General features: G+C 34.1%; 1 protein-coding gene across 7 annotated transcripts; it reads right to left on the reverse strand.

The window, feature by feature from the left end:
- Positions 1-6,226: 6,226 nt before the first annotated feature.
- Positions 6,227-13,450, reverse strand: LOC122041233 (proteasome assembly chaperone 4-like). Of its 7 annotated transcripts, XR_006128911.1 has the most exons (9): positions 13,152-13,449; positions 12,958-13,052; positions 11,650-11,844; positions 7,580-7,648; positions 7,413-7,488; positions 7,272-7,336; positions 6,846-7,132; positions 6,422-6,530; positions 6,227-6,312 (listed from the first exon to the last, which is right to left on the reverse strand). XR_006128911.1 is itself a non-coding variant. In XM_042600857.1 (7 exons), the coding sequence occupies exons 3-7, from the start codon at positions 11,830-11,832 to the stop codon at positions 7,037-7,039; spliced, it is 489 nt and encodes a 162-aa protein (XP_042456791.1). In that variant the 5' UTR covers positions 11,833-11,844; positions 12,958-13,052; positions 13,201-13,450; the 3' UTR covers positions 6,227-7,036. The 7 variants fall into 7 exon arrangements, 4 of the variants coding, with proteins under 4 accessions (XP_042456791.1, XP_042456790.1, XP_042456788.1 ...); XR_006128909.1 differs by having other exon boundaries at positions 6,227-6,530; XR_006128910.1 differs by having other exon boundaries at positions 6,422-7,132.
- Positions 13,451-14,641: the final 1,191 nt, after the last annotated feature.

The following is a 14,641-nucleotide window of genomic DNA, read 5'->3' on the forward strand; positions in this document are numbered from 1 at the left end:
ATTTAAAATTATGAACTTTTTAAAAGTCATATTTAACTTTTTAATTTTTCAAAAAGCATATTTCTTTCTCATTTTCCTCGTTCTATCAACTTCTATAGTATTAGATTCTGAAGAACAATATGTCAGTAATGTGGTACTGTATTTTAAAAATTAACACTTTTGATAGTACATAAATCTTATATTTATTGGTTTAGATTAGTATCAATCATCAAATTTATTTTGATGAATGATAAATAAATTTAAATTAAATATTATATTTATTTAATTTTTTTAATCAAGTATATAAGAATTGATGGATTTAGAGGACTTGACATCAGATTGAAATCCAGTTAGGTCCGAAGATTTGATAACTAACACGAAGTCCAGATATGTCAACGTATGACTCAATATCGGGTAGAAAATCCAACTGGATCTATGGGAACTTGACAGTTGACTGAAGTCTAATTAGATTTGTGCACCTGACAACTCGCGAGAAGACTTGGTGGGTCAAAAGATAAGTCAAGTGACTGCAAATGATAAGTGAAGGTAAGTCACTGAAGGAGGAGATCCGGTGAAAACAAATCCCAGTGTGACTATAGGCATGTTTAGCTTAGAGCCAGTTTGGATGTTTAAACTGAGACATGGTCTTGGGAGGACATGATATAAGCCATAAATTGATCATATTTTTTAATGTGTTAACTTTATTTTACAGGGTATTTTTTATTGCTTGAATTAATTTATTTTTTACAGGAAATCAAAACTGCAAGTTGGCTGGAAAATGGATCTCTAGGTATCCAAGAAGGATCCAGGCGCCTGGCGTCCGGACCGAGTCCAAGTGCCTAGATTGGCTTGAACCCAAGTACCCAAGCAAAGGAGTTGGCGCATGTTGATTGACCATTACACGTCAAACTCCAAGCACCCGGATCAGTCCAAGCATCCGGAGATGGATGAACTTTAAGGGATAGATCTTTGATAAGGGGAGGATACATTAACAATCTGGGTGTCCGAATATGGATAAGTCAACGAAGTCCTAAGATTGGATAGGATTCGTTGGAGGTGCCCAAGGTGGTCCGAGTATATGGAAAAGACCTATAAAAAGGACTTCGACCATAAGCTTCAGTACATCATTTCGCTCTAACTTTTGTACTCACATGCTTCTCTGAGAAGACTCCTACAACACCGAAAGACTACTCTAACAACCAACGATCAAGTTTCTATTCCTTTTGTTGTCAGTATATTTTTATTTTTCATGCATTGTACTTAATTCTTTGTAATCTTTTCGAACTTACAGTAATTATCCAATGAAAATATTAACGAGTGTGAGCCTGAAATTGAAATAGAAACCGTCAAAAGTTCCGAACTAAATAAAATAAACTTATGTTAGCACTTACTTATTTTATGTCACTTTCTTTTCTTATATTTTACTGTGCATTTGATTTAAAAAATATATTTTTTAAAAATTATGTGATTCACCCATTCTCACATATCTTGTATTTTGAAAATTAAGACCATTCTATTTTGTTTTTTTTAATGACGGAGAAATTGAGTGTAATTCTGTTTTTGAAAAATTAGTATTCTGGATTTCAAAAAATCAATGCCTCGAATGTTTTGAAAAAACACACACAGAATTTTCAAGTAATTACGACTTTTAAAAAATCTAAAAGCTAAGTACGTTGTTTTTAAGGTTTTTTTTATAATTTTAAATACGCTTTTGATCAATTATCATTATTTATGCTTCGGCTCATGCTACCGTCTTAATGGAGGCTCGGGCATGTGTTCCCGATGGAGGCTACAATGAACTTGAGAATAGAAAGGGATCGAGTTAATCCCAAACTATTTTTCTTTGTTAATTTCAATAATTAATTTAGTTTATTAAATCTCGCCAACCCATATGGCACACATGGTCTAAACCTACCTATTTGGATAATTTATAAATAAAATTAAGAATATTGTAAATAAAAGAAGGTAAAAAGCTAGCTCAGTCTTGTTTAATTAACCAAAAAAAAGTAAAAAAGCACATAAAAAGGTGAATCAAAGACTTGCTAATACTATTGATTAGTTCTCCAAATGATACGATTATGACATGTAATTATGCACTTTACCACATGTGGTTTTTCTTAAGCACATGGGCTTGATTAAACATATTTTTTAATCTAACAATAAGATCTAGCTGACCATCACCTTTAAATGTTCTTATCTGATCAAAATCATTATCCCATATCTTGTCCATGTGTGTAAGAAAAAAAAAGTTATATTCTGTTTATTCTCAAGGAGGAGAAAAAAAGAGGATAGATTATTCTAAGTAGTGATATTCTACGTGATGTAAAATTAATGTAGGATGAATTTCAAATTATGGATCAATTTTTCTTTCATTTCTTGTTAGTCCAAAAATAAACTTAATTTCCCCTCGTCCTTTTTTCAGTTTTGATGACCCAACTTCTTTGTTTTGTTTTTTTCCTCAATTTGACTATCCCAACTTCTCCATGTGCCCATGGGATAAGGCTTCTGACTCGCGGCAATTAAGCTAGTCAACCAACTGTGGCTAGGATTAAGCATTCGGTTATAACCAAATTAATTGAATTGAGTTATTTGAATCGAACAAATTGATTGCCTTTTTATCAATATTTTTTATTTTCATATTAAAAATAATTTTAAATCTTATTAATTATTTTCTCTAATTATTTTTTAATAAGAATATGGACTTTTTATTAATTAATTTTAATGAAACCCAAAAATAAAATTATGTTAATATCCTTTTTCTATTTTCACATTGAAAAAAAAATTTAAATTTTATTAGCAATTTTCTTTATTTTTTATATAAACACATGCACTGTCATGATTTTCTTTAATCCCACATATTAAGATGGGTAACATCGTGAGCATAGAAATTCCTAGAAATGAGACCAAGTATAATATTTATTCTTATTATTTTAATTTTTAATATAAAAAATTAAATTAATTTTTTTATGAGGGAGGGTTTGGATCATACCCCTTACCAAATTTAATTTATGGATTTAGGATACTAAATTATGCATATTTATGATCAAAACTGAAATAATGATTTTCAAATTATTTCGATTAATAAGTGATTATTTCATTTAACTGAACTTTTACTCGCCGAGAAAATCCCTACGGGACCATTGCGAGCTAGTGACAGTTTGGAGCTCTCCACTACTAGCTCGTGATGGGCCAAACTACAAGCTCACAAACCGGTGAATTTCTCTTTCCTACGTACTGTTCGATATCCTTAATTTCTCACTAGGAATCTTTTCTTCCCTACCGCAAATCTTTTTCCCTTCCACTTCAGATGTTTATTAATTCTTTCTCTCCTTCCGTCACCACTTCCAAGTAAACCGAATAATATCAATAATAATATTAGTTACAAATAATAAGAATAATTTAATCAGTCAAAAAGTGTTCAATATATTCCAACTCATGCTTGAAACACTTGATCATATCCAAGAAAATAAAAACAAATATGGAGCTTTCAATACCTTTGTTTAACTGTTTCAAATTCTTCTCTAAATTATTTTAGAGAATCATTATCTCAAATTATTCTCATTGGACTTGTTTCTTCTTTAAAACAAGACAAAGCATTTTAAACTTTGACCATGTTAATTATTGGTCAAATGTTCTTGGTACCTTTGATTTAATGCATACAAAACTATTATTTCTAGCTTATAATATTTTCTTCCTCAATTCATAGAAGGTGAGCTAAGCAAAGACTTTGGATACATCTTATAATCGTGTTTAAATTGCGATTAGTGGAGTGTTAGAAGACAAAGAAGAGTAATTTTTGGATATTTTTGATGTGTTTATTTAATATGTCGTCGTGATGGAGGACGACTAACTTCAAATGGAACTTCAATTGTCGTAATCTAATCATGTGTTTTAGGGTGGTGGAATAAGGCATCTTTAACTCGCATGGCTTTCACATCTGCCAAGAATAAGAACCAAGGCTCTTGTTTGTGAATAAGTCAAGTAATAGGCAAACCAAAGATGTTGAGCTCCTGTCGAGATCTTTTGTGTTTGATTTATTTGGATGGAAAGATAGGAGAGATGGGAAGGAAGAGGGGAAAGTGACGCGAATAGTATGCGCGAGTGATGAAGTTTTGTGCATAATATTATGATTTTTTTTAGTGATCAACTCAACTAGCTAGCTGTAATTAGACCGATTCCAACTCCTTAAATCCTAAATTCTAAACTCTAAACTCTAGACAAAGTGTTTGTTCTTCAATCTATAAATAAGCATGTCCCATCAATACGCGAAGAGGCAAGTAAATAAATAAACGATAGACAAGGGCCGCCTGGAACGAGTAAACATTCTTATTAGATCAAATATTCTCCTCACTTCTCTACCATACATTTTCTTGAAAGTGGATTTAGATCTAAATGGAACACGAAAAGTTCGGGGAATAGAGAACCCACACACTTTAATATAACAAATATTAGAATTATTTTAGGGTTGAGAAACAATATAACTGGCTTAAATCATTTCGTCTTTGTTTTGTTTCAAGTGGAAAGAAAGAATATATACTACAAGGGGAAGAAGATAAAGTTTCAATTTGAGATGAACAAGGAACAGTTGTTCATGGAATCCAAGCAAGGAATTGCTACTATTGGATTGGCATGCATTATATGATTTAGGCATATGCCTCTCCAAAAGTTTGAAGTATCAAGATATATACACACACACATAAAACTGATTTTTTTAATCAATTAATTAAGTAATTAATGGTGCCATTAAGGATAAATCCTTATTTTCAGTTCAGATAAAAGTTGAATTTCATTGTCAAAAATGTGATATTGAATCAGTTTTAGTGCTCTGAAAAGTGTACAATAGCAAAGAGTTGATTTGACCCAACATAGTCCTTCCCCTTTGTCGAGTGGTGGAAGCGCAATAGTATTTATTTTACTCAACTGCGTTTATTATTATTATTTTTGTTTATTACTCAAAAGTTCGACTGGTTGATGTTTTATTTTTCATAATTTAGATGTCCTGATTTTATTCGATTATTTTGAAGGTAGATAGCCTTTTCCTTGGTTCGTCTATCTATCGAGTAAATCTTTAGCACTGCACCCGCGTGGAGTGTTGATGTTTTGTTTACCTACCGTCACTAGTTTTCACATGATTTACATATAAAATCCCCTCCACACCAATTTGTTTTTTACTTGCCAAAAAAATTATGATTAGGATAGAATAAAGTCCTTCATCGTCATCGTCAACTCTAAACACAAAAAAAAAAAAAAAAAAAATACACACACCGAGTGAGATAAGCCATAAAACAAGCAAGCCATTGATGGCCAAGTTGGGCACTCATTCACTATCTATCACAAGTTAAAAAGTGTCAAAAAACTAAATGATGTGAGAAAAGGGAAGAAGATCGACTTCTGACTCAAAAGTTCATTAGCCACATTGCCACTAAGAAGACTCGTGACTCATGTGTGGTTTGAGGGAGGGGGAGAAGGACCCGACCCAACCGAGATTTAATCTTGACCGCACACGATCGCGCAAAGGATCTCCTCGTGCAAAGCCAGTTGGTTTTATTTCCTTGAGTGGAGAGTAGCATCAGCTTTTTCTCTTATCAGCTACTGCTGCTGCATTTGCCTCTTCAATCATACACATCGTGACCGACAAAAGTCTTATATCGTTGTTTACTAGGCGCCATTCTTTTTCATGACTTTTTAAAATTATTTTATTACTCGATATTTCTTGTAATTGTAATTAAAATTTTCAAAAAAAAAATGAAGGTATATAAATTTAGTTATGAAATTAAATTCCCCTGCTTCTTCTTGCGATCCTCACTTGTAAAGGAACTAACAATTGAATAGTCGCCCTGGCTACTTTCAGTTCTTAAGCTGCTGCTCGCCTTTTACCGTAGCCAATACAGATCTTAAGCAGCCATAAAGAAATTACTTTGATTATTGGTACATTTTCAATAGTTTTGAGGAGCTAGGTCCGTGTAGAAAGGATGTCGGATTCCTCTTCTAGTAAAGAACCTCACCTATAAGAGAGAGAATCATCTACAAATGTTGGATCATTCCTCGAACTAGCATTTGTATTGGTGGAATTTGATAATCCCCATCTGTAACAAGTAGGGGTCATAATGATCAAGAATCAATTCTCAAAAACTAACTTAAGATGCATCCCATTATGTGCCTAACACTTTATACTTATATTTATCTTTCTCTATATCCATGAAGCTAACACTAGAGGAGCCGTTAATCTAGCATATCTATATTTTTATTTTCACGAAGCTGTTGCCATTTTATAGCTCGATTCGCCGAGCACACCTTTGACACCATGTATCTACTCTCCCAAGCACCCCGAAACTACAAGGAATGATCTCATCTACATTACATGCATCCCTCACATGCATCCGAAGAAAAATGAACACCTGCATGCCTCACAACTTACAACAAATGGGGCAAGGAAACAAACCTTTATTCAAGTTCGCACTGCCTTCTAATAAAAACACAACACTCGACATCACCCACCACGAGAGCTCTCCTAAAGAAGGTAACCCTTTCGAAGTATCTCCATGCTATACCTGTAAAAACAGAGAGTATTTGAATAATTCCAACATTCAAATCAATGTTCTTCCTCTCCAAACAAACACAAATCTCAACAGAAGTTCTGGACCACCAAATCGGGCCACCATAATATCATAAACTTTCTCAATGAGCAAGAATACAAATGAAACAAAAACAGAAGCTAAATCATTTTCATGGTTTTAACTATTAGGGCGTGAAATTAGACACTCATATACCGGCATTTATGGGTAAGAAACCAAAAGATCTCTAAAACAGATAACATATAATAGCGTTTATGGGTGAGACACCAGAAGAATTGAGTGTTCTATTACCATGTTTTTCTTGTGAAGAATCACCCTTTCATATAGGAAAGTACCGTGCAGGATATTGCCTTCCTCTTGAATAGAGTAGATTGAAAGAAGGCAATTTGATGATCCTGTCTGTAGCATCAAATTACATACAGGTATGAAGATAATTCTCTCTTACAGAAAGCAAGACATTCTCATGTATCGCACTCAAATGATCAATTATGTGCTGAGCTTACAGGCAACCCTTCAGGCCTGGGTTTAATATAACCCAAACTTTTTAGCTTCTCAAACAATTTTCTCTCTGCGGTCACCTGGAATCAAAATCCCAAGGCATAAGTAAAGCTGCCATGAAGCTGAACGCTCGTAAAAATATATGATGAGAAGAATATTCATCCAAAAATTTTGCAGCTCAAGTTGTCATTATATGAGATACAGCGAGCATTTACATACCTCAAGCGTGGGGCTGTCTTTTGGAATATTGCATGCCACAATTATATTGAGGCCAGTCTTTAACACTGGAAACAAGAGCAAACCAAAGACTTAGTTGAAAAAAATGGAGAAAAGATTTTTATCATAGGGATGTCACAGTACCTAATCGACGAGCAATGCCAGACCCAGTGTTGTCAGAAGTGCCTCCTAGAACTGGAGTAACAGCTACTGTTTTATTCTGGAGAAATTATTATGGAAGTATAAGAATCATACTGAAAGATGATATTTTTTTTTTTACTAGTAGACGACCAAAGATTGGTTTTCAATACCGGTCTAGTTATTGCTGCAGCATACAAATGGCCAAACTTAGCAGTGTTGCATCCAATCCATACATATATCTGAACCGTTACAAAGATGTTACATAGGTCAGAAAAAGCACAAACAGTGTTACGATCAGAATAAACAATAATAGTGAAATAGTGGACTAGAGAATGCCCAAGATATGCAGTATAACAATTCCAAGAAATGAGAATGTCATAACCGTTGAGAGCAAGAGGAAAAGCAAGAACAATCTAAACACTATATCCATCCAAATAAAAATAGGTCTAGTTATAATTACATGTTAAGTGCCGATCACATATCCTTATTAGTAATAAAAGCTCTGCTAATTAAATCTGCTCAGTATGAAGATGGACCTAGTGTTCTCTACATATCAGAGGATGAAATAATTAAAAGCATTAATAAGATCACTGTTTTGTATGGTTATATCGGTCACTAGCTTAAAATATGAAGATGTTTCTAGTTGCAGGCAACTAAAACCTTGAGCATTGAGGTAGGACCCATGCTAAGAATGAAAATATTCTCTTCTTTTGTCGATTTTAAGAATTTTGATTTTTGTTTAAAATTGGGTATGGATACTTGGGTACGCTGAGAAAACTTTATAACACTGAAGCATTTAATGATGTTCAGTATAAGGGATGGTAAGGATTAAGGAAAATAAGTGCTTATCCTCTCAAGAACATGCAATAACCGAAACTTAATATATTAACAGAGGAATTACCAACTCATTTAGCATTCCAGCAAAAAGAGTGACAAACATGATGAAGATTACGCTCCCCGGAAGGAACGCGTTGCAGGGTCCGACTGTAACGTCTCGGCAAGGACCGCTACATCTCCAGAACTCGGGTGTAGTGATAAATATGCAAGAGTTCGCGTTACAGGGTCCGACTGTAACGTCTCAGCAAGGACCGCTACATCTCCATGAGAACTTGGGTGTAGTGTTAAATAGGCAAGAGTTCTCACACCATAGGTTAGATAAGAACAAATATGATAGGAAAACTAATAATCTAAGATTTGGAACATGGAATATAGGAACTCTCACTGGTAAATCAATGGAGGTAGTAGATATGATGATTAGGAGAAAAATTAATATTTTGTAATTACAAGGGACAAAATGGATAGAGAAGAAAATAAAGACGATAGAGAACTAAGTATTAAGTTATCTTACACAGGAAAGTAAAATGATAAATTAAATATTATTATAGATAATTCTTTAAAGGACAAAGTAAGAGTATTAGGAAGGGAGATAGGATTATAACTCTTAAATTAGCATGAGCAAAAGAAAATATTAATGTAATTAACATATATGTACTTCAAATAAGATTAGATCAAGACACCAAACATAAGTTTTGGTAACACCTAGATGAGGTAGTAAAAAAAATTCTAACAAACGAGATGATTTTAATAAGAGAAAATCTAAATGAGCAAGTAGGAAATAAGGAATATGAACGGGTGCATGAATGCTATAATTTTGGAACATGAAATAAAGGGAAAGCTATATTGGATTTTGCAATAGTTTGTAAACTTATAATAGCTAATATATTTTTCAAGAAAAGAGAAGAATATTTAGTTTGACGTAGAATGATTCATATAGCCAACTTGAATAAGTAGTGGAAGTTAAAAGATGCGCAACAAAGTATCTTTAAAGAGAGGGTAGAAGCACAAGTATTAGGAGAAATACATAGTGATTCAATAGAAAGAAAATATACAATTCCTAGAATTAAGTGGTGGAAGTTAAAGGATGGGAAGCAACATATATTTAAAGAGAAGGTAAGAGTACAAGCATTAGGTGAAATATATAGTGACTCTAATACAACATGGGATAAGATGGTATCAAAGTTGAAAATAGTAGCTAAGAGTGTCCTCTGTGAGTCAAAGGGGCATACACCGCTAAGTAAGAAATCTTGGTGGTGGAATGAGAAAGTACAAGAGAAAGTGAGGGATAAACGAATAGCTTATAAGGAATTATATATTTGTAAGAACGAGAATAAATTTAAAAAATATACAATAGCCAAGAAAGAAGCTAAGAAAGTAGTGAGTGAAGCAAAAAATGAAACTTTTGAACGGTTATATCAAAAATTGGATACAAAAGAAGGGGAAAAAGATATTTATAGAATAGCTAAAGCGAGAGAAAGAAAAACAAGAGATCTTAGCCAAATAAAATGTATTAAAGATGAATGTAATAGGGTATTAGTAAGTAATAGAGAAATAAAAGAGCGATGGAAGAGGTATTTTTATCAACTTTTCAATGAAGGTTTAGGAGACCAACTTAACTTAGGTAATTTAATTAGGTCAAATGAGCATTGAAATTTTAATTTTTATCGTAGAATTCAAACTTCAGAAGTAAAACAAACTTTAAATGAGATGCACAATGGAAAAGCCGTTGGACCAGATGATATTCCGACAGAGGTATGGAAGTGCTTAGGGAAACAAGGTATTGAATGTCTTACAAAATTATTTAACATGATATTGAAAACGAAAAAAATATCTGATCAATGGAGGATAAGTACTCTAGTTCCCTTATATAAGAATAAGGGAGACGTACAAAATTATGTAAACTATAGGGGTATTAAATTAATAAGTCATACTATGAAACTTTGAGAAAAAATAATAGAAAAAAGATTAAGGAAGGAGACCACAGTGACAGAAAATCAATTTGGGTTCATGCCTGGAAGGTCGACAATAGAAGCTATACATCTTCTTAGACAATTAATTGAAAAATATCGGGAGCAAAAACAAGATCTACACATGATATTCATTGACTTAGAAAAGATATATGATAGAGTCCCAAGAGAAATTATATGGAGAATTTTAGAAAAGAGAGGTGTTAGCGTAATATATATTCAACTAATTAAGGATATGTAAAGGATGTAATGACTAGAGTAAAGACTTCAAGTGAGTAATGAAGCATTTCCAATAAAGATAGGGTTACATCAAGGATCACTCTAAGTCCCTATCTTTTACATTAATTATGGACGAACTCACTTCGCACATTCAAGACACAGTACCGTAGTGCATGTTGTTTGAGATGATATTATTTTGGTAGATGAGACACGTGAAGGAGTAAATGCTAAGCTAGAATCTCGACGGGAAATACTAAAAAGGAAAGGTTTTAGGCTTAGTAAAATAAAGACAAAATATACGGAATTTAAGTTTAGCAATATTAGACGTAATAAGACAATTGTTCAGATAGGAGATGACAAGTTGCTTTGAACTGAGAGGTTTAAATATTTAGGATCATTTTTGCAAAATGACGGAGGGATTGAGAGAAATGTCTTACATAGAATACAAGCACAATTGTTGAAATAGAGGAGAGCGTCGGGTGTTTTATGTGACCATAAAGTACCTCTAAAACTTAAAAGAAAATTCTATAAAATCGCAATTAAACATGTTATGTTATATGGAGCTGAATGTTGGGCTATGACTCGAGCACATGAGCAGAAGATGAGAGTTGCAGAGATGAGGATGTTAAGGTGGATGTGTGGACATACGAGGATGGACAAAATAAGAAATGAGAGCATTAGAGAGAAAGTAGGAGTTGCATCTATTGAGGAAAAACTCAGAGAGACACGTTTAAGATGGTACGGACATGTACTTAGACGACCAATAAATGCTCCAGTTAGGCGATGTGAAACTATGATAAACATGCATATAAAACGAGGAAGAGGAAGACCAAAAAAGACTTGGTTAGCAATAATAAAACAAGATAAAATTTATTTAAATATAGATGATGATATAATAGGAGATAGAGCTCAATGGCGTAAAAGGATTCATACAGCCGACCCCACTTAGTGGGAAAAGGCTTGGTTGTTGTTGTTGTTGTTGTTGTTGTATACTCAACAGAAAATTTGCATACAGGAACTTGCATGAAGTTGATTACAGTGATAATGGAAACACGTTCAATGTGCTAAAATAAGCTAAATAGACATAGCAATTAATAACAATACAATACTAGTTGGGGTCCAAAGCATTAAGAATTAGAAGTGAAAAAAAAACTTTGAGAAAAATACAATATGACAAGACCATTATAATTTTAAGATATCAGGCAGATGTTAATAACCTGCTTTGTTAGCTTTATAATCTGAAAATGGAATGTCACATCATGCAGGTCTTCTGTAAAACAAGTTATTTGAACATCATCATTTGATCCTTGACCCTCCAATTTGTTAGTTTTCCCAACAGAATCAGAACCCTCTGTTAGAAGTAACTCTGAAAAACGCGTGTCTAATTCTTTAGAAGTCATACCGAGCCAAATCTGTGAACAAAAAAAAGACTAAATGAAAAATCAAATTTGTTAAAAACTAAGCATCACAGTGGACCTATATTTAAGGAAACTACTGTAAACCTAACTGTTGCATAAAATACAAGTAAACAACTAACAAATATCTCATTGTAATATTATTAAGTTGCATGCATGTTGGTGCCAAATATGTCCTTAATTGTCACATAATATGTATGATTCAGCACTTGCCAAGTGGATGTGTTTTTGTATGTCCAGTCTTCTTAGTTAAATTAGAGAAGTACATCATGACCAAAGAATATTAGCTTATACTAACAATACCAGTAATGGAAATAATGAGAAAAAAACTGTAAAAAAATGAAAATTCCAATAAGAAGCTAGTAAAATTTGATTTTGAAATATCATATATTTTTAAATTAAAGATAGTGATAATTCAAGAGAAGGAAAATAATATTGCATCTGTGCAGTATCAATGCTCATGCAAGAGAAAGCAAATTATGGCTTGAGGTTACAGAGTTATTCTCACAGATGTTTGTGCTACATCTCCCTTATCAACTCCGCTACAAGTTACACATGCCAAGATTTCAAACAGAATATTTTAAAAAATTTCATAATAAGAAACTACCAAGCTATTAAAAGAAATTGTAAAGAAAATTCAACTTTTATTATTAAAATAAATGACAGAACCACAAGCGGCTCCTTGTCAAAAACGTCTAGACGACCGCCTTGAATTCCATTTAGAACAACTGTTAGTATCCACATGAAAGCCATCTGATTGTTATGATATGCCCAAGGTTCATGTCCTAGCGTAAGGTAAACACCCATTCTACATCAAGTAACTACAAAAATAAAACTGTGATATTACATACAATTCAACCTTTTTTTTGGCCTCAATAGAGAATGACAACCTACAACTAACAAACAATACCCCACAATTAACTAACATGAATAGCAGCTTAGAAAGCTAAATAACATGATGTGAATTGTCAACAAGCAGCCAATGTTCATGAGGGTAATTCGGAAAATTACAAAGCAAATAAGGTAACATCAGGATTTTTCAGCAAAGTTAGGTTTATCAAGTGTTGACTACCCTTCCTTGCGAATCCTTCAGATTCAACGAGAACCTACCTCCGATGGGATTCGCCAAAATTAACAAGGAAAAGGAGGCTGGACGTGGGCGAAAAATGTTGCCTTGCTGTTGTGGTTGATTCGATCACCCGAGGCTGTTCAAGATGAAGAAAAGTCAAAAACATCGTGTTACAACAATGCTACATGGAAGAACTTCGCACTTATCGCCAGAACAAGGTCTAACACGTACGGACCACACGTTCTCGCTGATACGGAATTTTCACACTAAGGGAAAGGACTTGCTGTTTCTAATTCTCCGAGGAGCAGAATACGACGACAAGCAGCCTTCCGACGGAGTCTTCCGCCGGCGTAAGCGTGGGCGGCGACGACAAGCTGCGCTGGCGGTCGGAGGCAGCGCGAAGGCAGAGGAAGCTTCGCGCAGCGACGCGAGCGGACGACTGCAACAACTCGGGCGACCCAACGCGCGAGAGAAAGGAAAGGGAGAGCTCGCAGCGAGCTGGACGATGATACCAAAACCCTAACTCAGCTTCTCAGCTTCACCTATCTACTGAACCAATTCGGTTCAGTTCGGCTTGGTCTACAACCGGTTCAGTCGTGAAAATTTTCAATTCGAATCTGGACCGAATCCGGTTTGGCCATGAGCCGATGCAATTAAATCGAACCACGCCACAACCCACTCTCAACCCGTCAATTTAACCCGAAATTACCTCCAAAAACAACTCGGTTCAATTGTAAAACCTCAATTTCCTTCTAAATATTCATTAACCACAAATTGTATTTATTTTTTTCCTAAGAAACCTTAGCCACAAAACTAAACAAGCCATCTCAAAGTTCGATCTTAATGATACGTTAGATGAATCTTAACTCACTCTTTAAACGGTTGACTCGATCAAATAAATTTTCATAAGTAATAGGGTAACTTATCAAACGAACTTATACTAAGAGCAAACACTAGCATGCGACAAAATGCATTATAAAAATAATACGTTTTAGATTTAAACATTAATTAAGCTTAATTAAGTAGTCTAAATTCATAGTTTAAAGCACATGCGTATCTTAATCATTTTGTGACTAAATCATAATTCATACTTAGGTAGATAAGCTATGTTGATACAATCAACCTCTAGTCAAACTTGATTAAGTTCGAATTGAGTTGAGTTGATATTTCGATATTTAATCAATATGTTAGTTGGTCAAGTAATTAATTGAACACTTGACAATCGAAAGTTCAACAAAGAGTTGGTATGAGGTGTGAAGTCCCAACAAATCAAAGTTGACAGAATGTCAGATGATCTTGCTTGAGAATGCAAAGGAACAAGCCACGGTGAGTAAGTATCGATGTTGACTTGGTCATCTATCGTCTAGCAATAGTAAGGACTTGTGAAGAGACTCATAAGAGCATGAATGAGAGAAAACAAGGAGATAGTTAGAATGACGATCAGGAGGTTCTCCAACGCAACCACTTTGACGCCCAAATAAATCTTCAGTTGAGGAGGAAGAAAGGAAAATAGTAGTATAGGGTTTGTGGATGCGTGTGTGCGTGTACCTGTGCCCGTAGATTTAGACTACCTTTTATAGAGTTGCAGTCATGCTCCACATGCTCTGAGATCCATGTTGGCATTATCCACGTTGGCTGAAATTGAAATAAATGGCTACGTTGCCCACCTCTTCTGAACTAAATGGCGATGTTTCCCATGTTCTTCGAGGAATAATGACTACGTTG

Source organism: Zingiber officinale, chromosome 2A (assembly GCF_018446385.1).
Source record: "Zingiber officinale cultivar Zhangliang chromosome 2A, Zo_v1.1, whole genome shotgun sequence".
Lineage (NCBI taxonomy): Eukaryota > Viridiplantae > Streptophyta > Magnoliopsida > Zingiberales > Zingiberaceae > Zingiber > Zingiber officinale.

Coding starts and splice junctions, on each gene's coding strand:
- LOC122041233 (XM_042600857.1), bottom strand. CDS start 11,832: ATGACTTCTAAAGAATTAGACACGCGTTTTTCAGAGTTACTTCTAACA. Junction 7,489..7,579: donor CTGCAGCAATAACTAGACCG/GTATTGAAAACC, acceptor TAATTTCTCCAG/AATAAAACAGTAGCTGTTAC. Junction 7,133..7,271: donor AAGACAGCCCCACGCTTGAG/GTATGTAAATGC, acceptor TTTTGATTCCAG/GTGACCGCAGAGAGAAAATT.